At 43.9% G+C, this 27612-nt stretch overlaps 1 protein-coding gene across 1 annotated transcript in view; it reads right to left on the bottom strand.

The window, feature by feature from the left end:
* GPRC6A (G protein-coupled receptor class C group 6 member A) overlaps positions 1-27612 on the bottom strand; it is a 45327-nt gene that overhangs the window by 6896 nt on the left and 10819 nt on the right. Inside the window, exons 3-5 of the mRNA XM_082251406.1 lie at positions 22769-23596; positions 15708-15923; positions 10281-10404 (exon numbers count right to left, since the gene is read on the bottom strand). Coding sequence (XP_082107532.1) covers positions 10281-10404; positions 15708-15923; positions 22769-23596 — 1168 coding nt within the window. The remainder of the gene's footprint in view (positions 1-10280; positions 10405-15707; positions 15924-22768; positions 23597-27612) is intronic.

Genomic DNA, 27612 nt, shown 5'->3' with positions numbered 1-27612 from the left:
CTTGTCCGGCCTTCGCGCTGTGTGGGGAGGTTCTGAAGGTGCTGCCTGGGGAAGCGAGCATAGAAGCCAGACTTCTGTGTTTACAAGTGACAGAAGAGCGGTCACAGTGAATATGGCCAACCCGGGGCCTATATAAAAGGTAGGGGCCTGCATGGAGCTGCAGCTCCAATAGCCCCTACGTTAATCTGGCCCTGAGGAGGAGGACGAGGTAGCCAACACTGCTTCTTTTCACAAATTTTAAATGAGGGTACACCCCAAAAGAGTGAGAAAGAGCAAAAATGGAACAATGGCTCGGTAAGGTCGGTATCCATTGCTATTCTGCACAAGGTACAGAAAAGTCCCGTGGGATCCATGCCTGGTTCATTTTAATGAACGTGAGCTTGTCCACATTGTCTCTGGACAGGCGGCTGCGCTTGTCTGTTATAACACCCCCAGCCGTGCTAAATACCCGTTCAGATAATACACTGGCTGCAGGGCACGCCAGCACCTCCAAGGCGTAAAGAGCAAGCTCAGGCCATGTGCCCAATTTGGAGACCCAGAAGTTGAAGGGGGCAGACCCGTCATTCACTACATGTAGGCGTGTGCACACATACTGCTCCACCATGTTGGTAAAATGCTGCCTCCTGCTAAGACGTTCCATCTGAGCTGCTGGTGCTGCTGTTTGTTGTGGCGTGCTGACAAAGCTTTTCCACATTTCGGCCATGCTAACCCTGCCTTCTGAGGTGCTGGCGGTGCCCTGGTTGAGTTGGCGACCACCTCCTCCTCCTCCTCTGCCTTGTGCTTCCACTGTGGCCCCGCTGTCAGATGGGAATGCCAGCAGCATCGCGTCTACCAGCGTGCGCTTGTACTCGCGCATCTTGCGATCGCGCTCCAGTGAGTGAATTAAGGACGGTACGTTGTCCTTGTAACGGGGATCCAGCAGCGTGGCCACCCAGTAATCAGCACAAGTTAGAATGTGGGCAACTCGGCGGTCGTTGTGGAGACACTGCAGCATGTAATCGCTCATGTGTGCCAGGCTGCCCAGAGGCGACGAAAGGCTGTCCTCTGTGGGAGGTGTATCGTCCGTGTCCTCTGTATCCCCCCAGCCACGCACCAGTGATGGCCATGAGCTGGCCTGGGTGCCACCCTGCTGTGAACATGGTTCCATCTCCTCCTCCAGCTCCTCCTCCTCCTCATCCTCCTCATCCTCCAGAACTGTGCCCCTGCTGGACAATTGTGTCCCTGGCGTTTGTGTGTGCAGGAACCCACCCTCGGAGCCCCTTGCGAATGACTGCCCTGAAAGCCTTTGAAATGTTACCTCTTCATCCTCCTCCTCCTCCTCCTCCTCATCCTGTGCCACATCCTCTTCCATCATCGCCCGAATTGTTTTTTCAAGGAGGCATAGAAGTGGGATAGTTAAGCTGAGAACGGCGTCATTGCCACTGGCCATGTTGATGGAGTACTCAAAACAGCGCAACAAGGCACACAGGTCTCGCATGGAGGCCCAGTTATTGGTGGTGAAGTGGTGCTGTTCCGCAGAGCGACTCACGCGTGCGTGCTGCAGCTGAAACTCCACTATGGCCTGCTGCTGCTCGCACAGTCTTTGCAGCATGTGCAAGGTGGAGTTCCACCTTGTGGGCACGTCACATATGAGGCGGTGAGCGGGAAGGCCGAAGTTACGCTGCAGCCCTGCCAGGCGAGCAGCAGCAGGGTGAGAACGCCGAAAGTGCGCACAGACGGCCCGCACTTTCTGCAGCAGCTCTGACATATCGGGGTAGTTTTTAAGGAACCTCTGCACCACCAAATTCAGCACATGCGCCAGGCAAGGGATGTGCGTCAAACCGGCTAGGCCCAGAGCTGCTATGAGATTTCGCCCGTTATCGCACACCACCAGGCCGGGCTTGAGGCTCGCTGGCAGCAACCACTCATTTGTCTGCTGTTCCATGCTCCTCCACAACTCCTGCGCGGTGTGTGGTTTGTCCCCCAAACAGGCAAGTTGTAAAACTGCCTGCTGTCGTTTAGCCCTGGCCGTGCTGAAGTTGGTGGTGAAGGTATTACGCTGTCCGGATGAGGAGGCGGTAGAGGATGAGGTAGCGGAGTAGGATGAGTTAGGAACAGGAGGCAAACTGAAGCGCCCTGCAATCCTCGGTGGTGGAAGGACATGTGCCAAATTGCTATCCGCCTCAGGCCCATCCGCCACTGCATTTACCCAGTGTGCCGTTAGGGAGATATAACGCCCCTGACCGTGCTTACTGGTCCACGTATCGGTAGTTAGGTGGACCTTGGCACAGATGGCGTTGCGCAGTGCACACCTGATTTTTTCCCCCACTTGGTTGTGCAGGGAAGGGATGGCTTGCCTGGAAAAGTAGTGGCGGCTGGGCACGACGTACTGTGGGACAGCCACCGACATAAGCTTTTTAAAACTGGGCGTCTCCACCAGACGGAATGACAGCATTTCAAAGGCCAATAATTGTGAAATGCTGGCATTCAGGGCCAGGGATCGCGGGTGGGTAGGGGGGTACTTCCTCTTCCTCTCAAGTGTTTGGGAGATGGAAAGCTGAACGCTTCCACGGGACATTGTGGAGATGGTTGTTGGTGACCCAGGTGGTGGTGTTGCTGACAGATCGTCTGTTTGCGGGGTGGCAGGTGCCGGTATGACTACAGAGGTGGCTGGAGCGGCCGAGACTGCAGCAGAAGAGGAAGCAGGATGAGCCAGAGACGTTTCTTGGTTTTGAAGGTGTGTACTCCACTGCAGCTCGTGCTTTGCACTTAGATGCCTGATCATGCAGGTTGTGCTCAGGTTGAGAAGGTTTATGCCTCGCTTCAGGCTCTGATTGCACAGGGTGCAAACCACTCGTGTCCTGTCATCAGCACATTTTCTAAAGAACTTCCACGCTAGAGAACTCTTTTGAGCTGACTTTGGAGTATAGAACAGGAAGCACCCTCAAAGCTTCAGAAGTATGAGATGAACCCCAAAAACTTGGAAAGGTGGATCTCACACGTACCGACACAGACTATTCCGCAATTTAATTGAGCCCCAAAGGTTTTTATTGAATAGCGGAATAGGAAATATGATCGAAAAAAAGTGTATGTTTTTCACACGTACAGAAGCACACTAGGCCCCAATTACTATTGTTTGTACACCTAAAAGGATGGATGAGGAGGAGGAGGAGGAGGAGTATAGAACAGGCAGCACCCTCAAAGCTTCAGAAGTATGAGATGAACCCCAAAAACTTGGAAAGGTGGATCTCACACATACCGACACAGACTATTCCGCAATTTAATTGAGCCCCAAAGGTTTTTATTGAATAGCGGAATAGGAAATATGATAAAAAAAAAGTGTATGTTTTTCACACGTACAGAAGCACACTAGGCCCCAATTACTATTGTTTGTACACCTAAAAGGATGGATGAGGAAGAGGAGGAGGAGGAGTATAGAACAGGCAGCACCCTCAAAGCTTCAGAAGTATGAGATGAACCCCAAAAACTTGGAAAGGTGGATCTCACACGTACCGACACAGACTATTCCGCAATTTAATTGAGCCCCAAAGGTTTTTATTGAATAACGGAATAGGAAATATGATCAAAAAAAGTGTATGTTTTTCACACGTACAGAAGCACACTAGGCCCCAATTACTATTGTTTGTACACCTAAAAGGATGGATGAGGAGGAGGAGGAGGAGGAGGAGGAGGAGTATAGAACAGGCAGCACCCTCAAAGCTTCAGAAGTATGAGATGAACCCCAAAAACTTGGAAAGGTGGATCTCACACGTACCGACACAGACTATTCCGCAATTTAATTGAGCCCCAAAGGTTTTTATTGAATAGCGGAATAGGAAATATGATCAAAAAAAAGTGTATGTTTTTCACACGTACAGAAGCACACTAGGCCCCAATTACTATTGTTTGTACACCTAAAAGGATGGATGAGGAAGAGGAGGAGGAGGAGTATAGAACAGGCAGCACCCTCAAAGCTTCAGAAGTATGAAATGAACCCCAAAAACTTGGAAAGGTGGATCTCACACGTACCGACACAGACTATTCCGCAATTTAATTGAGCCCCAAAGGTTTTTATTGAATAGCGGAATAGGAAATATGATCAAAAAAAAGTGTATGTTTTTCACACGTACAGAAGCACACTAGGCCCCAATTACTATTGTTTGTACACCTAAAAGGATGGATGAGGAGGAGGAGGAGGAGGAGTATAGAACAGGCAGCACCCTCAAAGCTTCAGAAGTATGAGATGAACCCCAAAAACTTGGAAAGGTGGATCTCACACGTACCGACACAGACTATTCCGCAATTTAATTGAGCCCCAAAGGTTTTTATTGAATAGCGGAATAGGAAATATGATAAAAAAAAAGTGTATGTTTTTCACACGTACAGAAGCACACTAGGCCCCAATTACTATTGTTTGTACACCTAAAAGGATGGATGAGGAAGAGGAGGAGGAGGAGTATAGAACAGGCAGCACCCTCAAAGCTTCAGAAGTATGAGATGAACCCCAAAAACTTGGAAAGGTGGATCTCACACGTACCGACACAGACTATTCCGCAATTTAATTGAGCCCCAAAGGTTTTTATTGAATAACGGAATAGGAAATATGATCAAAAAAAAGTGTATGTTTTTCACACGTACAGAAGCACACTAGGCCCCAATTACTATTGTTTGTACACCTAAAAGGATGGATGAGGAGGAGGAGGAGGAGTATAGAACAGGCAGCACCCTCAAAGCTTCAGAAGTATGAGATTGTGTTCACTGTACCCCACAAAGATTGTGTTCACTGTACCCCACAAAGATTGTGTTCACTGTACCCCACAAAGGTTTTGTTCACTGCACCCCACAAAGATTGTGTTCACTGTACCCCACAAAGGTTTTGTTCACTGCACCCCACAAAGATTGTGTTCACTGTACCCCACAAAGATTGTGTTCACTGCACCCCAAAAGGATTGTCTTCTCTGCACCCCACAAAGATTGTGTTCACTGTACCCCACAAAGGTTTTGTTCACTGTACCCCACAAAGATTGTGTTCACTGCACTCCAAAAGGATTGTCTTCACTGCACCCCACAAAGATTGTGTTCATTGTACCCCACAAAGGTTTTGTTCACTGCACCCCACAAAGATTGTGTTCACTGTACCCCACAAAGGTTTTGTTCACTGCACCCCACAAAGATTGTGTTCACTGTACCCCCCAAAGATTTTGTTCACTGCACCCCACAAGGATTGTTTGTCTTCACTGCACCCCACAAGGATTGTCTTCACTGCACCCCACAAGGATTGTCTTCACTGCACCCCACAAAGATTGTGTTCACTGCACCCCACAAAGGTTTTGTTCACTGCACCCCACAAAGATTGTGTTCACTGCACCCCACAAAGATTGTGTTCACTGCACCCCAAAAGGATTGTCTTCTCTGCACCCCACAAAGATTGTGTTCACTGTACCCCACAAAGGTTTTGTTCACTGTACCCCACAAAGATTGTGTTCACTGCACTCCAAAAGGATTGTCTTCACTGCACCCCACAAAGATTGTGTTCACTGTACCCCACAAAGGTTTTGTTCACTGCACCCCACAAAGATTGTGTTCACTGTACCCCACAAAGGTTTTGTTCACTGCACCCCACAAAGATTGTGTTCACTGTACCCCCCAAAGATTTTGTTCACTGCACCCCACAAGGATTGTTTGTCTTCACTGCACCCCACAAGGATTGTCTTCACTGCACCCCACAAGGATTGTCTTCACTGCACCCCACAAAGATTGTGTTCACTGCACCCCACAAAGGTTTTGTTCACTGCACCCCACAAAGATTGTGTTCACTGCACCCCACAAAGATTGTGTTCACTGTACCCCACAAAGATTGTGTTCACTGCACCCCAAAAGGATTGTCTTCTCTGCACCCCACAAAGATTGTGTTCACTGTACCCCACAAAGGTTTTGTACACTGCACCCCACAAAGATTGTGTTCACTGTACCCCACAAAGGTTTTGTTCACTGCACCCCACAAAGATTGTGTTCACTGTACCCCACAAAGATTGTGTTCACTGTACCCCACAAAGGTTTTGTTCACTGCACCCCACAAAGATTGTGTTCACTGTACCCCACAAAGGTTGTGTTCACTGCACCCCACAAAGATTGTGTTCACTGTACCCCACAAAGGTTTTGTTCACTGCACCCCACAAAGGTTTTGTTCACTGCACCCCACAAAGATTGTGTTCACTGTACCCCACAAAGATTGTGTTCACTGCACTCCAAAAGGATTGTCTTCACTGCACCCCACAAAGATTGTGTTCACTGTACCCCACAAAGGTTTTGTTCACTGCACCCAACAAAGATTGTGTTCACTGTACCCCCCAAAGATTTTGTTCACTGCACCCCACAAGGATTGTCTTCACTGCACCCCACAAGGATTGTCTTCACTGCACCCCACAAAGATTGTGTTCACTGTACCCCACAAAGATTGTGTTCACTGCACTCCAAAAGGATTGTCTTCACTGCACCCCACAAAGATTGTGTTCACTGCACCCCACAAAGATTGTGTTCACTGTACCCCCCAAAGATTTTGTTCACTGCACCCCACAAGGATTGTCTTCACTGCACCCCACAAAGATTGTGTTCACTGTACCCCACAAAGATTTTGTTCACTGCACCCCACAAAGATTGTGTTCACTGTACCCCACAAAGATTTTGTTCACTGCACTCCAAAAGGATTGTCTTCACTGCACCCCACAAAGATTGTGTTCACTGTACCCCACAAAGGTTTTGTTCACTGCACCCCACAAAGATTGTGTTCACTGTACCCCACAAAGGTTTTGTTCACTGCACCCCACAAAGATTGTGTTCACTGTACCCCACAAAGATTGTGTTCACTGTACCCCACAAAGGTTTTGTTCACTGCACCCCACAAAGATTGTGTTCACTGTACCCCACAAAGGTTGTGTTCACTGCACCCCACAAAGGTTTTGTTCACTGCACCCCACAAAGATTGTGTTCACTGTACCCCACAAAGGTTTTGTTCACTGCACCCCACAAAGATTGTGTTCACTGTACCCCACAAAGATTGTGTTCACTGCACTCCAAAAGGATTGTCTTCACTGCACCCCACAAAGATTGTGTTCACTGTACCCCACAAAGGTTTTGTTCACTGCACCCCACAAAGATTGTGTTCACTGTACCCCACAAAGGTTTTGTTCACTGCACCCCACAAAGATTGTGTTCACTGCTGTACCCCCCAAAGATTTTGTTCACTGCACCCCACAAGGATTGTCTTCACTGCACCCCACAAGGATTGTCTTCACTGCACCCCACAAGGATTGTCTTCACTGCACCCCACAAAGATTGTGTTCACTGCACCCCACAAAGGTTTTGTTCACTGCACCCCACAAAGATTGTGTTCACTATACCCCCCCAAAGATTTTGTTCACTGCACCCCACAAGGATTGTCTTCTCTGCACCCCACAAAGATTGTGTTCACTGTACCCCCCAAAGGTTTTGTTCACTGCACCCCACAAGGATTGTCTTCACTGCACCCCACAAGGATTGTCTTCACTGCACCCCACAAAGATTGTGTTCACTGTACCCCCACAAAGGTTTTGTTCACTGCACCCCACAAAGATTTTGTTCACTGCACTCCAAAAGGATTGTGTTCACTGCACCCCAAAAAGATTGTGTTCACTGCAGCCCACACACAGAAAAATGGATGTGGATCACTGACACCTGCCTATCTCCTATCCCACACCACACAGCAATATCGATTGTAGTTTGTAGAACACACTTTCCCTAAAATTCAGCAGACTCTGTCCCTAACAGGATTGAGAAGAGATCGTAGATCAGGAGAACTAAGTGCAGACCCCACCCCACACAGCAATATCGATTGTAGTTGTAGAACACACTGACCCTATAATTCAGCAGACTCTATCCCTAAAATGCCTACAACTCGCCCTGCCTAAACACTCCGACCTGTCCCTCAATTCTATCCGGACACAAATGGTTTTTTCCTGCCTATCTTTCCTTAATCAGCAGCCAGCACGTTGATGTGTGCTCTGTCCCTGATCTAAGCAGCATAATGACGCCGCTGCGGCTGCCTCGAACTTATAAAGACTTGGTCACATGCTTCAGACGGCCAATCACAGCTACTGAGACATTTGCAGGCATGGCTGGGATTGCTTAAGGCACACCAGTTAAATGATTGTTGATTGGCTGTTGAAAGCCCGCCATGAAAAGAGCGCCAAAGCATGCAAAACCCGGAAATAAAACGACGGATTTTTACCCGAATATACAGTAAAGTGTCCGTGTTCGTGTTCGGGTAACAAAAATCCAATTATTCGGTACGAACACGAATAATACAGTCTGTGTTCGCTCAACACTAATCTTAAGCAGACTTCTGGGAAAATTGGTGAGCCAATCACATAAGCAGGAAATTATGATTCTGGAGTGTGTTCGGTATACATTCTGTGTACAGAACAGCTCCATATTGCATTGCAATTTCAGAAAATTACAACAGCTGCAGATTGAAAAGGAAAGGTCATTTTTAATAACATTCAATTACAATATGATTTGTGACGCATTTGTATACGCTATATTGTTTTTTCTTTATTTGCTATTTTTTTCCCCCACGAAAGTGGAGGTACAGCTGTAAGGTCATTGTGGTGAATATGGCTTTTTTTGCTCATGTTATTACTTTTTATCACTCATATTACCTGTGTATTAATTTCTTAATTGTGTTCTCCACCAGCAGTTGATAAGCCTATCTTTGGGCTGGGGGATATACCGGGTTAATTGTTGTGAGTCCGGTGGCCTGTAACGGTGGCCTGGCAGGATTTGATAAAGAGGAGTGCCCTGAATCATGTTGTCCTGGTAACCGGTGTAATCTTCTGGTGCATTCCAGTCTTCCTAGATTGCCACTACAGACTTCGGGGTTCCAGTGACGTAATTTCCTGTGATGTGAGTTCCTCTGCTTCCTTGCTGAGGCTGGTCATTTTTTCCATCACGGACCTTACTGACACCTTGATCCCTCGGTACATTCCATATGCCCGAAGCATGTGACCGGTCAACTACTGGTAACCACTGTAAAGCACCATGCCTAGCTTTTATCAATTTTTGGAACAAACTATGACTATTGTATTGTAAATTTTGTCCTTTGAGTACTTGGGCTCTTGGATCCATCTGGTTTTTAGCCCTGTAAATATTTTAAACTTCACAGACGATATCTATATGCTATCCTAGGAACACCTTGTTAGGCCTCATGCACACTGGACTTCATAAAAATGCCAGTAGCATTAACTGTAGAAAGCTGTAGCTATACAATGAGTTTTTCAGCATTTTTGCAGTAGTAGTAGTTTTTTCAGCTTTTTTAAACAAAACTATACTCGTACAAAAGCTTATGGCTCAAAAACACACCAAATAGCTGTGTTTTTTTGTTGTTTTAGAACATTTTTACAGCTAAAAAAACTCCTCTTCAAACCCACTGGTTCTTGTTTTTTTTTCCCAGCCAGAAAACGATCCTGCCAAAAAACGCTGGTAAAAGGCTATGTGTGCATGGAAACATAGGATTACATGCTGGGGAGTTTACTGGCTGCAGAAAAAAAAACACATGAAGCCAAAAACAGCAGCTGTAAAAACATACAGTGTGCATGAGGCCTTAGTGTCATGTATTTATGGCCCTGCTTTGTACAAGATGACAACAGAATGTTTGCAACCATAGGTTTGGTGAAGAGAAGCTACTTCAGGGGACTCAGGGGAGGAAGTGAGAAATAAGGTAAGTATATCTACTTATTCCTATAACCCCTTGACCAAATTAGCATTGAACCTTTGCAATGTGGAAGGCAGCTGCAAGAGTAATTTATTTCACTAAACTTACAGTTCTGGTTTAACCCTTTTGCTGTATTAAAAGGAAATACATTCCGTTTTGCTAATCTTTCTTCATGGCTATGCTTTTTTTATGGCTCTTGTCAGTTTAGTTGTCCTTCTCTGAGCTCTATCTATTTCCTTAATGTTATTTCTGTGAACTGATACCTAAGACTGAATTGCATATTACAGATGAGGAATATGCATATTGCACAGGGACAAAAGTATATTTGTACAGGCACACAAGTATATCTCTCATTGGAGTCTATACCTCTTTTAATACAAGGAAGTATTTTGCTAGCTTTAAAGACTGCAGGTTGGCATTGCATCCTATTACTAAGTCTATGATCTAACAAAACATCCAGATATTTCTATAGACTCCCTGGTTGTACTCCTACTAGAATGTATGATGTCCTTGATGCCAGTGAAAAATTAACTGTCATTTTCTCTCCCCGTACCTGTAGTATCGGTGTAGTGGTTTTCAGGACAGGCAACACATTCATAACAACAAGTGTGTTGACTTGCTGATGTTTTTTTCATTTGTCCTGGTTTACATTCATCTGAGCATCGGGAACGGATTTTCTGAAATGCCAAAGAATATTTTACAAAGAAGCATTTAGTCAAGGTCAGATAATAATATAGCATGAATATTTTATTTTACCAGACCCAAGAAGAGTGGGTAGTTATGTGTGCTTGATCACATGCCCTTTCTCTGTGCTAAATATCTTTTTAATAGTCAGAGCTGTGTGATGGGGATCAGGGATATTGGACAACTGCCTCACTCCCTACCTCTGTGGCTTTAATGCATGTTGGAAAGGGTGGCTCCTTTTGCTTTATAACTCTGTAGAGTGACAATGGGTCCCAGAGCTGAATAGCACTGACTTCCGCTACCTGTTAAAGCAGACAATTCAAGTGATGTGGGGAGGGAAGTCATGTGAAGGATGCAAGCAGATTGTTGGTGTGGGGGCACACTGGATACCTTTGCTGTCGTTGTGCTATTGCTGGGTGTCCAGTGCATCCCTGTACCTTCAAGCAGGGGCGTAACTACAGGGGTAGCAATTGCAACCGGGCTCCATGCTCCAGGGGGCCTGTGCAGCTCCCCTGTACACCTGGATAGGAGGGGCGGCATGTAGAGAAATCACTGTCCTCCTTTGGTTCCTCTGTATGCTGCCCCCGCCACTCCTCCTATTTAGTTCACTTGTGTTCTGCTGTTTCTGGGCCCTGTGTGCTCCCCTGTCCCCCCCCCCCACTGTGCTCCCTTCCTTCTCCTGCCAGCTGCTGCAGGGGTGTGTCACAATAGAGAACCAGGAAGGGGTCGGTAAATATGTAATTTACCAGCTCCTTCCTTTTCTGAATGGACAGAGTCTTAGTCAGTGATATTGTAAAAAAAATAAAATAAAATTTGAAAAAATAATACAATTAAAGTACCAAAAAATAAAAACTACTGACACCAGTGGGTGAACTTCCAGGATTGCAAAGGTCACATTTGCGACCGGGCCCTGGCATTCCACCACCGTGGGGAGGCCCCAAGATGGCAGGTAGGGGGCCCACTGCAGAACTTGTGAAAGGGTCCCATTGAGAACCGTAATAAGGGGCCCCACAACAAGTGTAAAGGGCCCCAGGATAAGTGGGAAGAGCCCCAGGCTTGAAGGTAAGGGCCCTTCATGGTTTCTTGCACCAGGGCCCTGAAGGTCCTAGGTACGCCTCTGCCTTTAAGGAGGGGCAGGCTCCCTCCAGGCATACCTGCCCTATATATGTCCATTATTATTTATGTGCTCCAACTCAGGATACTCTCAAAATTAGTTAGGACTACAGTACACTGAGGTTCTATGACATGGCCACTGCAGCTTATGCATGTATTTTCAAATGTGTGCAAACTAAACCCTTTGGTTTTAACGTGAACTGTTAGACAAGGTCATTTCAGTTTGTAGCAGGCTGGCTGGTAAGTGAGCTAGGAATTTTTGTTTGCTGTTTTTTTTATGTAAGCAGATTCTGTCTGTTGAGGTTTCTCATGCTGCTAGCATTAGGCTATATGGAGAAGTGCATATTGGGGTGCATAAGGGATATTTGGGGTACATGGTACAGTGTGTTGAGTTGTATGGTTTGGAGTGTATTGGATGGCATGATGTGGTATGCATTGAGTTGTGTAGTGTGAAGTGTGTTGGGGTGCATAGTGCGGTGGGGGCTGTATGTAGTGGAGTGCATTGGGTTGCATTGTGCAGTGTGCATTCAATTGAGTAATGTTGAGTGTATCGTGGTGCCTCCTGCAGGGTGTGTTGGGCCACATGGTGCAGTTTGTAATGGGAGGCATGTTACAGTGTGTATCAAGTTGCAGTGTGTAGCCCATGCCACAGTGTAGTATTTACAATGTATCCATGAGATCAAAAAAGGAAAACTTTATTTACAGATTAGAACATAATATTGACAAAGCGCTCCTGAAATGACATGTGGGTGTCATATATGCATAATATAATAAGTCCTCAAAGGGCTGACTATCAGTGATATCAAAAGCCCAGAAACACAGAGGACAGTGTATCCATTGAAACAGTCTAGGTTTATTCCACACAAAGTTAAAAACAAATAAGGCTCTGTTCACATGTAGGCGTTTTGGGGGCGTTTTTCTGCTCTAGGATCAGCTCTCAAAACGCCCAACAAGACAAATCCTATTCATTTCAATGGCCCCTGTTCACATCTGAGCGTTTTGACGCCGTGAGCAAAACGCCCAACGCTCAAAAAAGTACATGAGCTTCTTTTTGGGCAGATTACAGGCGTTTTCCATTGACCTCTAGTCAATCTAAAAATGCCTGCACAAAAAACGCCTGTAAAAACGCCTGTAAAACGCCTGCAAAAACGCCCATAAAAATGCCTGAAAAAACGCCCATAAAAACGCCTGTAATAGCAATGCCAAGATGTGAACGTAGCCTTAGATGAACAGTGGTTACCAGTTGATGACCAACCCCATACCACAGTCATGTTGGAACATTCTCGCAGGCCACAGCAAGAAGGCGGGTGGATCCACATCACTGGAAGTAGCCAAAACCAGGAAATCTGGTGGTTGTGGACGCTCAGACTGGGACACACCAGAGAATTACAACAGTTTTTTTATGCCAGTTTTAATCTATATATTTTATAAAGGTCTAATAAGTGTTAATGTTGCATTCCTCATCAGTAGTTGCACAGACCATCCTTGGGCTGAGGGATATGCTGGGTTAACTGTTATTTGATGGATGTCGGTGCACAGATATATACATTGGTTTGCTGGTTGCCTGTCAGGATTTGACAAAGGGGCGTACCCCAAAACATGTCATCCTCACAACCAGCATGATTCTCTGGTGTGTCCCAGTCTGAGTGTCCATCACCACAGTCTTCCTGGTTCTGACTATTTTTGGTGAGGTGGATCCACCAGCCTCTTTGCCGCATCTGGCGAGAATGATCCACCATTGATTCCACAGTCCTCATCATTAACCCAGTTACCCAGCATATCCTGCAAGCCTGTGGTATGGGGTTGGTCATCAACTGGTGACCACCAATCAATTCATTTGTTTTTAACCATGTGTGGAATAAACCTAGACTGTTTTAATGCATACACTGTCCTCTGTGTTTCTAGTCTTTTGATATCACTGCTAGTCAGCCCTTTGAGGTCTTATCATATCGTGCATATATGACACCCACATGTCATTTCAGGAGCGCCTTGTCAGTGTTATGTTCTCATGTGTTTCTTGCCACTATCCTCATGGTCACTCTGAGGCAGCCCTTCTAAATGACTATTGATATCTGGATCACTCATGGCGGCAGACTTTTCATCAAGGTGCAGTCAGTCTAGCCTTACAACGATGTTGTTTGGTTTATTATCTACAGATTGCCTGTTTGTGTCAGCCAGCACCAAATCAAGGATCTGAAATGATCAGCATCTGGGCTTCGATGCTTCTATAAAGTACCCCAAAGGAGTGAGCTGTAGGAGCAATTATAAATACACTAAAGTTCATTTTACTGTACACAAACACAATAAAATGTTACTGAATTTTGTACGTTGGTCCAATATAAAATATGAGGTTAGTTGAGTAATTAGATTCCAAACATGTCAAACCTAAAATTGCATGTGCCCTTGAATGGGTGTCATTTTTAGTACATAATATTATCCATAAGCGACCCTTTAAAAGTGTTTTACAGCTCATTGCTTAGAGTTAATCGTGGATGATGACACTAGAATTATTGTTATCACTCTGGTCTGCGTTGCCTTATACAATGAGGTTGATTTACTAAAAATGGAGAGTGCAAAATCTGGTGCAGCTCTACATAGAAACCAATCACCGTCCAGGTTTTTTTGGTCAAAGCTTAAATGAACAAGTTGAAGTTAGCAGCTTACTGGCCATCATGCAGAGCTGCACCAGATTCTGCCTTCTCCAGTTTTAGTACATCAGCCCCAATGTGTGTAGCATTTTGGTAGGTAGCTAGAACTGTTTGAAAGCTCCTGCTGCCGCATGGATTTGGAGTTAAAGGCAAAAGATGGACACTTCAAATATTGATTCAATTTAGAGTTTTCTCTGTTTATGCGCTTTGTAGATTATTCATTGAGAAAAATACTATTCGTTTCATTATTATTTTTTTTTTAAAGCATCCTCAATTTACAGCCTTTTTTTTACAAGTGCCCAAAACTTTTCACAGTAATGTAGGTTAGTAAACAGAACTGAAAACTAAGCTTTAATTATTTAATTCTTATGTATATCTACCTACCACACTTAGAGGGGCTCTGCCATGTAAGAATCATGGAGGTTGCCATTGTTGAACTCTCCTTTAGATAATGCTAGATTCCTGGCTGTCATGCTGAAGCTTTGACTTCAATGCTTTCTTAATCTTTGACCCTGGACAAATATACAGATAAGGAATTATGAAACTTTTCTGACACTCATTTCCAGCATACAGTACATGTTCATGCTTTATGACTCAAAAGCATTTATAGCAGACACAGCCAGGCAACTAGCATTTTCTTCTGTAGGGCAGCAATGCTAGTCCCTGTACTTATTAAGCTGTAATATTACCAGTACCTCGGATCAGTGCTTGATGAAACCCCAGCAGCTGCTCTAAATGTGCAAGCATAGTCCAATTCCACATGTCCTGATCCCATGTGCTCACCTAGTGTTTTTGACCCTTAGTGAATATATACACTACACTACATGGAACAGCAGTGGTCAGAGTATTTGCAGATTCTTACTGGAAACACTGAGTGCCCATAGGTACTGCACCATGTGAGTGTATTTTATTTCAGTTTTTGACCCTAATTCATTTTAATAAACGTGTTGCGCATTGATATTTATTTGTTCGCCTTTTCTATCCCCTGGTTGAGTCTTATTGAAAGTAAACACCTGATTGCTGGGGCCTTGACAGTCTTGTGGGGGAGTGGTGGAATCCCATACCAGATAGAGTGCATTTTGACCCATATATTCACTAAGGGTAAAAAAAATGCTGGTGAGTGCATACCAAAATAGGGCACCTGGGACTGATTGCTGATGTGGAAGTGAAGGGGCACTATTGTTTGGCACTGGAGCACAGTTTTGACCTGTAGTAGATCACAGTATCTGTGGAGTTGGAGCACTTGCATTATCTCCATGGACATGTGGAACTGGACTATGCTCTCTCTGTCCTGAGTATTGAGAACACCAATACCTTTGTTTCTAAGTTTCTTTCGTTGTGATCAGCGTTAAATTACTGACAGTTCACTACTCACTATCATTTGTTTATATTTTATCAAGTGTATGTATGTTATGTGTCACAATTTATTTTGGTTATATTTTTAGCGCTGCTCATATTAAGTTTTAGTCCCTGTTCTTTCCTTGTAAACGGCCATTTGAAATCTGTAAATGTAAAGCTTGCTCTTGTTTTCTTACCTTCAAAAGTTTAAATTCATTTTCTTTATCCTTGGTGCTGAATATAAACATGTCTTTCTGTGCGTCATACTCTGCAAATGGGGTGATATTTATCTTTCCATCAGGGCCCATTTTCCAGATCACAACATCATATCCTGTACTGGCATCACCTTTGGAATCAAAGTAGAGAGTCCTACCATTGTAAGTGAAATTTACAGTCTTCAGGGATTGTAGAAGCTGTAACAAACATAGAAGGCGTTATTAATATACAAAAAAAGAATCATAATATTGTAAACATTCATAAGCATCAATATTATCAAGCTAAATAGCTTTACTCTAATATTATATAGAGGAAAATAATAATTAAAATAGATAAATGTAATCAAAGTTAAAGTTTATTGAAAAGGTCTGCACTCACGCTAAAAACTTGTTGCAGGACTATAGCACCTTAAAATCTCCACACATACAGTATATGTGCACTATCTCAAGTAATGGGGAGCCCTATGTTTCCCCAGGCATGCTCTGTTCACAATTTCTCATGCGGACCCAGGACAACATGTCACTGTTCATGATTGCTTTCGATAATGAACAACTGAAGACCCCCTCTGCGCTAACTTTGAGTCTTCTGCCTCGGTGGTGGCAGTACATCCAACCTTGCGGGTTCCTCAACTCACTAGCCAGAAAAGCTTCCCTTCACCAGGATCTGACCCCATTTAAAACTCTGTCTCCAGAAAGAGAAAACTACCCACCATATCGTGCAGATTTATGGCAAACTACTTGCTCATGTCCACCTCGACATCCTTTACTTTGTTACCGCATAGTAAAGGAACCTGGGCACACAACTTTTGGCGGATAAAATGCAAACAGCATTCATATTGACACATAAGACCAGATCTGTGCTTTGGACCCACTCAGATTTGCATTCCAGGATGCGCTGGAGTGTCATGCATGTCTGTGCAGACACCTGCTTGTCATTGATTTGAACGGGCCATCTGCATGAGGCTGCATGCAACACCTGCACATCCCACGCGGGTGAAGATGGGCCTTCACTTGCACATGGATGTACAGATTGGTATGCCCATGAGAACTGGGCATGGCCATCGAGGCCGAAGGTGGACGTGCTCTGAACCCGCTCCACCAGGCCACCTTGGACACATCGCTACTATAGGGCTCCGGCGACCTGCACAGACCCCCACATCCCATCCCAACGACCCGCTCACCGCGGCTGACATGACGCGCTGCAAGAAGGGAACCGAGCAGCTCAATAAACTGTCTGGTTTCCTTATCTCACAGAGCTCTGGTCTCCAACAAAATGGCAGCGGCCCGGGAACCCAGCAGCGGGACAAGCAGGGAGCCGCTCTGCTCCACAAACTTCATCCATTGCCATCGGTCCCTCCAGTACATAGAATTGGGGCTAATCCTGATAGTGGACAGTCCTCTGGCTCTCCCTCACCACCATCTCCTTCCTCCAGGAGCCCGGCAAAAAATAAGCAGAGAAAGGAATCGCCGCAGCGTCCTCCTCTGGGCACACAAGCAGACAGCTTTTCATCCACACATAGTGCAGACCCCTTTGCCTCGTTCCCCTCCGGGAGTAACCCTATCTCTGAGGGGGTTATGAAGGACATGTTGTATACTCTGCGCACAACCATGCAGGCGGACATGCTAGCATGTATGCACCAGATCAGAACTGACATGGGATCACTGGGCTCTCGGGTTGACACTATGGAGCAAACTGTGGGGATGCACGCTTCCTCAATCAACTCTATAATAGATTGGTATGCCCATGTGAATGAGGCTAAAAAGTATTCAAAAAATAATGTTTTATTAGAAAATGTAAACATAGAGGATCACATCAAAGGGGGAGCTTAATTTATAAAGTGGTTTACTTGGTAGCTCAACTTCAACTTTAGGTTTAAGGTGATCAAAGAACATCATTAACTTGTTGCTGACCATCTGTTTTAACTGCCTTTATATTGGCTGGGAAGGTGGGATACCTTTATATTGCAACATGCCACTGCATTGTATGAAAATATAAAAAACATTAAGTGCAAGAGCATGTAGCACTTGAAGCACCCCACATTGCATAGTTACATAGTTAAGGAGGTTGAAAAAAGACACCAGTCCATCCAGTTCAACCTATGATGTAGGTGTGTGTTTGCTGTCAATAGTACATTGTATACCCCTTTATGTTGTGATCATTGAGGTGCCCATCTAATAGTTTTTTGAAACTATCAATGCTCTCTTCTGATACCACTGCTTGTGGAAGAGAATTCCACATCCTTACCGCTCTGATGATAAGGAACCCTTTATGCAGTTTAAGGTTAAACTGCTTTTCTTCTAATTTTAGTGAATAACTGCGTGTCTTTTTGAATTCCCTTTCCCTGAAAAGTCTGTTCCCTATGCTAGGGTCACCAGTATGGTATTTGTACAATATTATCATATCCCCTCTCAAGCATATCCTCTCCAGAGAGAATAAGTTCAATGTTTGTAGCCTTTCCTCATAGCTGAAGTCCTCCATTCCCTTCATTAGCTTTGTTGCTCTTCCCTGAACTCTCTCCAGTTCCAGCACATCCTTCCTGAGTACCGGTGCCCAGAACTGGATGGCATACTCAAGATGTAGCCAGACCAGAGTTTTGCAGAGTGGGAGAATTATCATTTTATCTCTGGAGTGAATCCCATTTTTCCACATGCCAGTATTCTGTTGGCTTTGCTTGCAGCAGCTTGGCATTGCATGCCATTGCTGACCTTGTCATCTTCTAGGACCCCCGGGTCCTTTTTCTATCTTAGATTCCCCCAAAGGTTCTCCCTCTAGTGAGTATCCTGCGTTCATTACTCAGTTGACAAGGTCAGCAATGGCATGCAATGCCAAGCTGCTGCAAGTAAAGCTCAAAAATATTAAAGGAACACTTTTTAATCAGAGTATAGCATCAAGTCAGTTAAACTCCTGGGATATTGATCTGGTCAGTTAAGTAGCAGAGGTGGTTGTTAATCTTTTTTAGCTGCTTTGGTGTTAATGAAATTCACAACAGGGGCACTAGATGGGCAACAATGAGATAACCTCCAAAACAGAATGGTTTTACATGTGAAGGCAACTAAAATTTTTGTTCCCTGCTCATCTTTTCTGTTTTTCACTAAGTTTGCATTTGGCTTGGGTTAGTGTCACTACTGGTAGCATGAGGCGATACCTGGGCCCTATAGAGGTTGCACAGGCATTCCAGCTCCTCCAGGATGTCACATCAGTATGTGCCATTGCCAGAAGGTTTGCTGTGTCTCCCACCACAGTCTCAAGAGCATGGAGGAAATTACAAGAGACAGGCAGTCACTCTAGGAGAGCTGGATAGGGCCAAAGAAGGTCCTTAGCCCACCAGCAGGACCTGTATCTGCTCCTTTGTGCAAGGAGAAACAGGATGAGCAATGCCAGGGCCCTACAAAATGACCTCCTGCAGGCCACTGGTGTGAATGTCTCTGACCAAAAATCAGAAACAGACTTCATGAGGGTGGACTGAGGGCCCAACGTCCTCTAGTGGGCTCTGTGCTCAATGCCTGACACCGTGGAGCTCAATTGCCATTTGCCATTGAACACCAGAATTGGCAGGTCCGCCACTGGTGCCCTGTGTTTTTCACTGATGAGCGCAGGTTCACCCTGAGCACATGTGACAGACTTTAAAGGGTCTGGAGAAGCCGTGTAGAATTTTATTCTGCCTGTAACGTTGTTCACCATGACTGGTTTTGTGGTGGGTTAGGGATGGTCTGGGGAGGCATATCCATGGAGGGACGCACAGCCCTCTACAGGCTAGACAATGGCGCCCTGACTGCTATTAGGTATTGGGATTTAATCTTTGGACCCATTGTCAGACCCTACCCTGGTGCAGTGGGTCCTGGGTTCCTCCTGGTTTAAGACAATGCCTGGCCTCATGTGGTGAGAGTATGCAGCCAGTTCCCGGAGGATGAAGGAATTGATACCATTGAATGGCCCTTATGCTCGCCTGACCGAAATCTAATAGAACACCTCTGGGACATTATGTTTTTGTCCATCTGATGCTACCAGGTTGCACCTCAGGCTGTTCAGGAGCTCAGAGATGCCCTTGTCCAGATCAGGGAGAAAATACCCCAGGAAACCATCAGTCCTCTCAAAAGGATCATGCCCTGGCATTGTCAGGCATGCATACAAGCACGTGGGGGGCCATACAAACTACTGAGTACAATTTTGAGTTGCTGCAATAAAATTTCAGCAAAATGTAGCCTGCTGCATAATTTTTTCACTTTGATTTTCGGGGTGTCAATGAATTCAGTCCTCTGATAGTTGATAGTTTTCATTTCCTTTAAACAACGTGGCATCCTTTCATTCCTAACCCATTACCTAGTCCATATCAGTGTAGATATCCCAGCATGATATTTTTCCCCATTGAGATCTGATGTGTTTTCAAAGTGTAGCAGGTTTTCCAGGCATTGGGCCTGATGTGGGTCTGCCATTGTTACCGGTGACACCTTCAGCCCATTTAAGCTGAATACCCAAGTGTGAGATTGGACACAATGACCATTCTGGCATCTTTGGTTTGTTTTGTTTATTTGATAATGGGGATGGGAGAATGGAATGAGTGGGATACTCCTCTGGCTCAACTAGGTACAACTGGAACACTTTAAAGAAAAATGCCTGTTAGCGATGTCTTAACGCCAGCTGAATGCCGACCAACGCTTGCTGGCACTTAAAAAATACTGACTTGCTGAACTTGTGTTTGAACTTGACTTTTAACACTCTGGTTAGCTCAAAAGTCCTGAATTAGACTAAGACTTGACTCTTGACACTCTGGTTAGCTCAAAAGTCCTGTAAACAGCTCCCTCCAGCCCTTCACTGACTGAGGTAGCTCTTTGTAACTGCTTGTGCTGCTGCAACTCTCAACATTGTACACTGCACACTGCACGCTGTACACTTTAACTCTTCAGAGCCCAACTGCTGGCGCCCCCTTTACACTTCAGGGTCCTCTCACTAGGCCCCCCCTCTACACTTCAGGGTTCTCTCACTAGGCACCCCCTAGGAACTTCAGGGTCCTCTCACTAGGCACTGACTCTACACTTCAGGGTCAACACTGGAACCCCCTTTACAGCTAGCTGGCTCCTGGATCCCTTGGACCTTCACAAGAGTGGTCCCCTCTGCTAGGCAGACCCCCAGGGGCAGTTTGCAGTACTCACAAACTGGGAATGCTTTCCTGAACCTGGACCCCCTCTGCTCCTCTGGTCCTCAGCACAACGTATCCTCTCTGCAGCTCAGCTCACTCTGTCCCCCTCAGGCAAGCGGCCCGGGACACCCCATCCTGCTGACAGGAGGAGACACAGCCGTACTCTCCCTCCTGGGACTCTGCTTCCTGCCAAAGACACTGCGTCATGCGCTCCCCTCAAACTTATACCCACTCCCAGAATCCTGTGTGGCAGAACCTACCTTTCTGGGGTAGATACAGGCCTGAATGTGCCACTGATTGGGTTTCCTCCACTGCCCAATGAGAACCCTTCTCATGGAGCCAGTGGGGAGACTCCCCAGTCTCAATAGCAACACCTGGGAGACATGACAGCCCAGCTGAAAATCATGGCTCTGCTGTTAGGCAGCCAAGGCCCACTATACTTTGCCTAGCACCTACCTTGTAGGGTGCTACAAAAGTGTTCCTTTAACTTTTTTGAGACGTGTATAATTCACATTTACCACACCCCATAATAAAAAAAAAATTAGGCAAAGGATGATTAGAACTTTTTCCCATGGTTAAAACTGTCCTGGCACTGGTCAGTTTTACATTGTTGTATCCTCTATCGTCTCTTAATGAATTTGAATTTGGCAGTAAGAAAAGGGTCAGCCTCAGCAAACCCCTGGTCAATTTCCATCCATAGCTTGCACGTTCTACTGTTAAAAGTACCTGAAATAAGGCTTTTAATTAAACATACTGAGATGAATCAGATTGGGGTACTGCTACAGTTTATAAGCAGAGGCAATTATAAAGCAACAAATGAAATCCACAGCCAAATAAGTGCTAAAAGAGTACACTGTTGCTGAGGCTGCTTCATTACCAAACCTACAGTTTTATAGCATCCCCCAATCCTACAATTTAAAACATTTGTGTTTTATTTATGTTGCCATTGAAGCTTCATGAAAAGGGCCCTCTGACTGTTGTACAGTATTTTTTTAAATTTTGTTTTTTGTGTATGTCTCCATGGAAATTCCACCTTCCTAAGCCTTTTAGGCTTGCCTATTAACTCAAAAAAGGGCCAGAATTATTTACTAACAAGACATGTCCCTATAGACTTCAGGGGAATTGGCTCATAGGGTTTGCCAAATTGTAAACCAGGATCACTGAGCTCTTGACAAAATGAACCCAGACAGAAACGCTCACCCCTACTTTGAATGCTATAAGGCTAGTAAGCAATTTACTATAGAAAGGCTCCACTGTATTTATATACATGTATAAAGCTAAATCCCAGACTAAATAAATATTATTTCAATGCAAGCCTCATGTGTATTCTTAGTTGAATCTTGCCTCCGTTGTGTGTATCCTCCAGATCTGTGTGGTAATCAAACATTGCCAAACCTGCCAATACATTTCCCCTAACTTTTTATGGGCAAGGTATGTAAAACAGGCAGAATGAGCTTGGTACTGTAGCTCCTCAAATTCAGTCTTTCAGATAGTCTAATAGGTGAAGGTAAAATCAAGGCATACTTTCACGAGGACCCAACGAAAAAAAGCCAATCAAATCTTCTTACCTAAGGGATGCAGTGGTGTTGGCACAGGGAATATAGTTTTTTAAAGACAAACACACATCACTAGGAGCATAGATAACATTTCAGGAGGAACCCACCCACAGCACTGCTATTTTTATAAGCAATGTCTAGCCCAGTGATTATGCCACCACTTTATTTACAAGTAATATCGGAGTTTGCAAAGGCATTTGGTGCACAGTGAACTAATATCTTGGTCAACTTTTGAGAAATATACTTAAAAAAATATAATTGTGCTTGGAAATCAGCTCTATGTGTATCTGTAACTAATCATTTGAAAACTATTTATAGTAAATATGAATTACATGATAAATAATTCTACCTCCCACGGTGCGAAGGCATTAGGATTTTTGCAGTTTCTATCCAAACACAGTTTTTGAATAGCATATGCTATAGCAGTCACTGCCAGCTGAGTGCTAAAGATAAATCCTGGTTGTACTGTGGCTGAAAGAAAGTCCTGTCTCAGAGCTTTGTTTTTTAGCCTGGTGGAGGTGACCACAGCTTCTTTGGAATAATTATTAACACAACTGTACATATCACTGTATATCCCCTTCGAACATCCAGACACAAGCACTGCGTATTGGTCTAGGAAACGATTCATCTCAAAGTCCTTTTGGTTTAGATCTTTTAAATACTCCTGAAACGATGTAGTATCACCACTCTTAAACATAAATCCAATCACTTGGCCGATCTCTTGAATATTGGGTATGCTACTTATTCCTGTAGATACAGCCCAGCTATCACTTGCAATCCATGTCTTCTTTATTTTCTTCTCCATAACTTTTAAGAAAAGCTTTACGATAAGTGAAGGTTTTAGAAAAGCTACAATGACATTGACTCTGGTTTCCTTTAGTATAGTTTGAATTGTCCTATCTATCCGAGAATCTACAGTGCTGTCAGCTAAATGAGCAGGTATGACTTCTTTAAAGGCAATACATACATTGATATAGCCAGCCTGAGCTCCAAAACTCTCCAGAGCTGATCGCCCATAGTCATCATCCATGGTTATAAGTCCAATCCAATTCCATCCAGAGTAATGAATAAGTTTTGCCATTGCCCTAGTTTGGTAAGAGTCATTTGGAATTGTTCGTAAGAAAGCAGGAAATCTAAATTTGTCACTTAATATTTGAGCAGATGATGCATGACTGACCTGTCAAAAAAAAAAAAAGGTTTTCATATAACTACTTATTTTATCGCAATACAATTTAAAGAATTTTGTCATGTGTTTTCAAATCCTACACATCAGCTACCAACAGTCTCTATACTAATGTGGGTAAGCATGCCAATAAAAAATTAGCCTGGTCTCTGTAAACTGCTGGAGACTGATTTCTACTTATTTACAATGGTTATTACATATCACCCTTCATAATATTTTAGTTTAAATAAGACCATTTATGTATGGTACATCTTACCTTTGGGATAAGTACTGTATTACTCATAAATCATCAATTATGAAAGAGGAGGAAACTACAAAAGAATTCAGGCTAATGATTAAAACAGTAGTGCAACCATTAACCCCTTCATGTCTATGTAAGCCTTTTTCTGACATTTATTGCTTACAAGTTAAAATCAGTACTTTTTGCTAGAAAATTACTTAGAACCCCAAACACTATATATATATATATATATATATATATATATATATATATATATATATATATATATTTAGCACAGACCCTAGAGAATAAAATCATTGCAATATTTATGGACAACAGGATATTTGTGTAGCAGTCTTTAAAATGCAATTTTCTTTGAAAGAAATACACTTTATAAATAAAAAAAAAAAAACGGTAAAGTTAGCCCAATTTTTTGTATAATGTGAAAGAAGATGTTACGCCGAGTAAATAGATACCTAGCATGTCATTTTTTTAAAATTGTGCACACTCGTGGAATGGTGACAAACTATGGTACTTAAAAATCTCCATAGGTGATGCTTTAAAAAATGTAACGATTACCTGTTAAGAGTTACAGAGGAGGTCTTGTGCCAGAATTATTGCTCTCGCTCTAACTATCGTGGTGATACCTCACATGTGTGGTTTTTAATACCGTTTACATATGTGGGTGCAACTTACGTGTGTGTTCGCTTCTGCACGCGAGCACGGAGGCACAAGGGGTTTACATTTTTTTTTAAATCTTTAAGGCTCCAGTACGTGGAAGTGATGTCATGACATCACTTCCGGGTTTCTATATCGGAGACCCCATTAAAGCCGAATCCGGCTTTGTTCGGGTCTTCGGGCAGCCGGCGGACGTTCTGGCTGGTCGCTCGGGTCTCCCCGTGGGACAGAAGATCCGGGCAAGCCGCTGAAGGTGGTGGGAGGGTAGGACATCTCTTCCCGCTGCTTGTAATAACAGCCAAGAGGCTTATTAGCTGCATCGGTTGTTGTTACAATATGGCTGACCAACGGCTTTTAAAACAAAACGGTACCGGGTAATGCCTGTCCCTTGAAGCCGAGGCATATTTGCATTACGTCGGCGGTAAGGGGTTAAGAATGGATAAACAAATATTGTATAACACACATGAATTGTGTATATTTTTACTTAAATCTTGGTGTGCTTTGCATATTTTTTCCAGATCTGTGCAGTATTCCAGTATGAAATATTTTCTCTGGGCAGGAGCTCCCTGTAATAAAGACCAGTCACTGCTGTTCTCTCTCCCTTAGCAGGGTATAGTTTTCTGAGCAGGGTATAGTTTTCTGTAGGCAGCCTGTAGTGGATGGAGCCTGCTGGGCTCTCCCAAACCTTTGTTCTCTTCACCAGCTATGCACAGCACAGTAATGATGTCACTGCTAACTTTACAAGCTAAAGTCTGAGTTTGTAAAGGCATCTGGTGCTCAGAAAGTAATTGATATCCTTTGTGGCTATTGGGGAATATATTTAAATAAAAAAAAATTAAAAATTGCCTTAAATTCAGATTTTGAACACATTTTGCTAACAGACATTTCTACTGCTGGAAACAAAGTGTGACATTGATTTGTCCCCAAACTTAGTCTGACTTATAAAATGTGATTCTTGGAAATTATCATTATGTAACTTATTTCTACAATGTTGATATGATAGCACATAAATCACACACTTTAATTTAGGAAACATTGTTGCTTGTTTGGCTTAGTCATTCAGTGCCGGTTCACATTTGTGCGATGCGGGAACGCTGTGAATATGCAGCGTGTTCCCGCATTGCATTCACACATCTGGCAGTTCACACTGCCATATGCGATACGCAGGGGGTATCAATTAAAAATTAACGACACCCCCAGTTGCGATCGCATATCGCAGTGCGATCAGCAAGTTCGCACAGAATCGGATCGCACAAGTGTGAACCACTGTGCGATCCGATTCTGATGCGGCTCAAAAAAAGCCTCATGTGCGAGTTTGCTGCGGATGCGCTGCAAATTCAGCCATACAAAGTGTATGGCTGAACTCGCATCCGCACATGAGATCGCATGTAATTTAGGAGCAGTGCGCTCCGAATTACATGCGATCTCCGCAAACCGCACAAGTGTGAACCGACACTCAAGGTCTTACGTCTGTGTGCAGCGGTGCATGATACCAGACACTTCTGTTGACAGATCTTAGGGAATAAAAGCAATTGATCATCTTGACGCTATTGATTCCTGCTTGATCAACCATTGGTGGAGGTGTCTGGCATGGACTCCCCATCCTGCCTTCATATTACAGCCATGGCTGCACATCTGCCTACCCTCTAATGTCTATGATTGACCTTAGCATTACCCTGCAGTAATAGCATCTATAATGGTACCATTTCAGAATGTTGAACATTATTTATGTAAATTAAACCTTTGCCTATACCAATCTATTTAGACAAGTCAAAAAATCTGGCATTGCTGCTCTCCTTCTAAAAGTACTATTTGCCCGGCTGTTAACCTAAGCAGTTCATGTTTTCCAGCTCTCCCTATGGAATTACAGGTTTTATTATTCATGGTTCTTTATTAAAAAAAATGGCATGCTAGTGAAGTCAAAAGTTGTTATTCACAGTAGATGTCAAATTATTATGCAGTTCTGTTGGCATGCTGTTTATACAGACATAGTTGCAACAACCATTCTCATATATTATACTTTGGTATTTTAGTTCTGCCTCTAGGTGGTAGTGTAGTTTAATGCATAAACAGTACAATGAAATGTTCTTTCTTGTATAGCATCATAGTTATATTAAGAGTCAAAAAGAAGAAAAGCGCTCGGCCACCCTCGTATAATATTGTTTTATTGTAGATGCAGCACCCTACAAGGTAGGTGCTAGGTAAATTATAGTGGGCCTTGTCTGCTTATCAGTAAGGATGATCGAACTTTTGAAAAGTTGGGTTCGACCAGAACATCCGAATTTTCCAAAAGTTCGGTTCGGATTTCAGAACCCCATTGAAATCAATGGGACCCGAACTTCGGTAATCAAAAAACACAATTTTGAATCCCTAAAACCCAATAAATGCCCCTAAAAAGTGCCTAGGGTTCTGGGTCATGCCCCATTAACTATTAATCACACAAAAAAAAGTTCTTAAAAATTGTCATTTTTGATAAAAAAAAGCCAATTATTGAAAAAATTAAAAAATAAAAGAGATTTTTTGATTTTTACTTTGGATTTTGTATCTGGGGGGTCTAAAAGGTGTGCATGTGAAGTTTCAGCTCTGTAGCATGTCCAGAACCATGAAAAAAGAAAAGATACAGTATTTATCGGCATATAACACGCACCGGCGTATAACACGCACCCCAATATTTGGAGAGAAATTTCAGGAAAAAAGCTTAAATTTAACATAAACAGCTTTGAACATTTTTTTTTTTTTAAATCAAATGATATCTCACCAGTGCACATGAATGCATCCTCATCAGCAGTGTCCATAAATGCAGATCATCAGCAGTGTCCATATATCCAGCCTCAATATATGCAGCCCACCAAATGTCCATACATGCAAAGCCCACCAAATGTCCATACATGCAAAGCCCACCAAGTGTCCATACATGCAAAGCCCACCAAGTGTCCATACATGCAAAGCCCACCAAGTGTCCATACATGCAAAGCCCACCAAGTGTCCATACATGAAGCCCACCAAGTGTCCATACATGCAAAGCCCACCAAGTGTCCATACATGAAGCCCACCAACTGTCCATACATGCAAAGCCCACCAAGTGTCCATACATGCAAAGCCCACCAAGTGT

This window comes from Pelophylax lessonae (assembly GCF_965119305.1).
Source record: "Pelophylax lessonae genome assembly, chromosome: 3".
In the NCBI taxonomy this organism is placed as follows: Eukaryota; Metazoa; Chordata; class Amphibia; order Anura; family Ranidae; genus Pelophylax; species Pelophylax lessonae.
The sequence above is the reverse complement of the archived record's forward strand: the minus strand, read 5'-3'. Positions and strand labels throughout refer to the sequence as shown.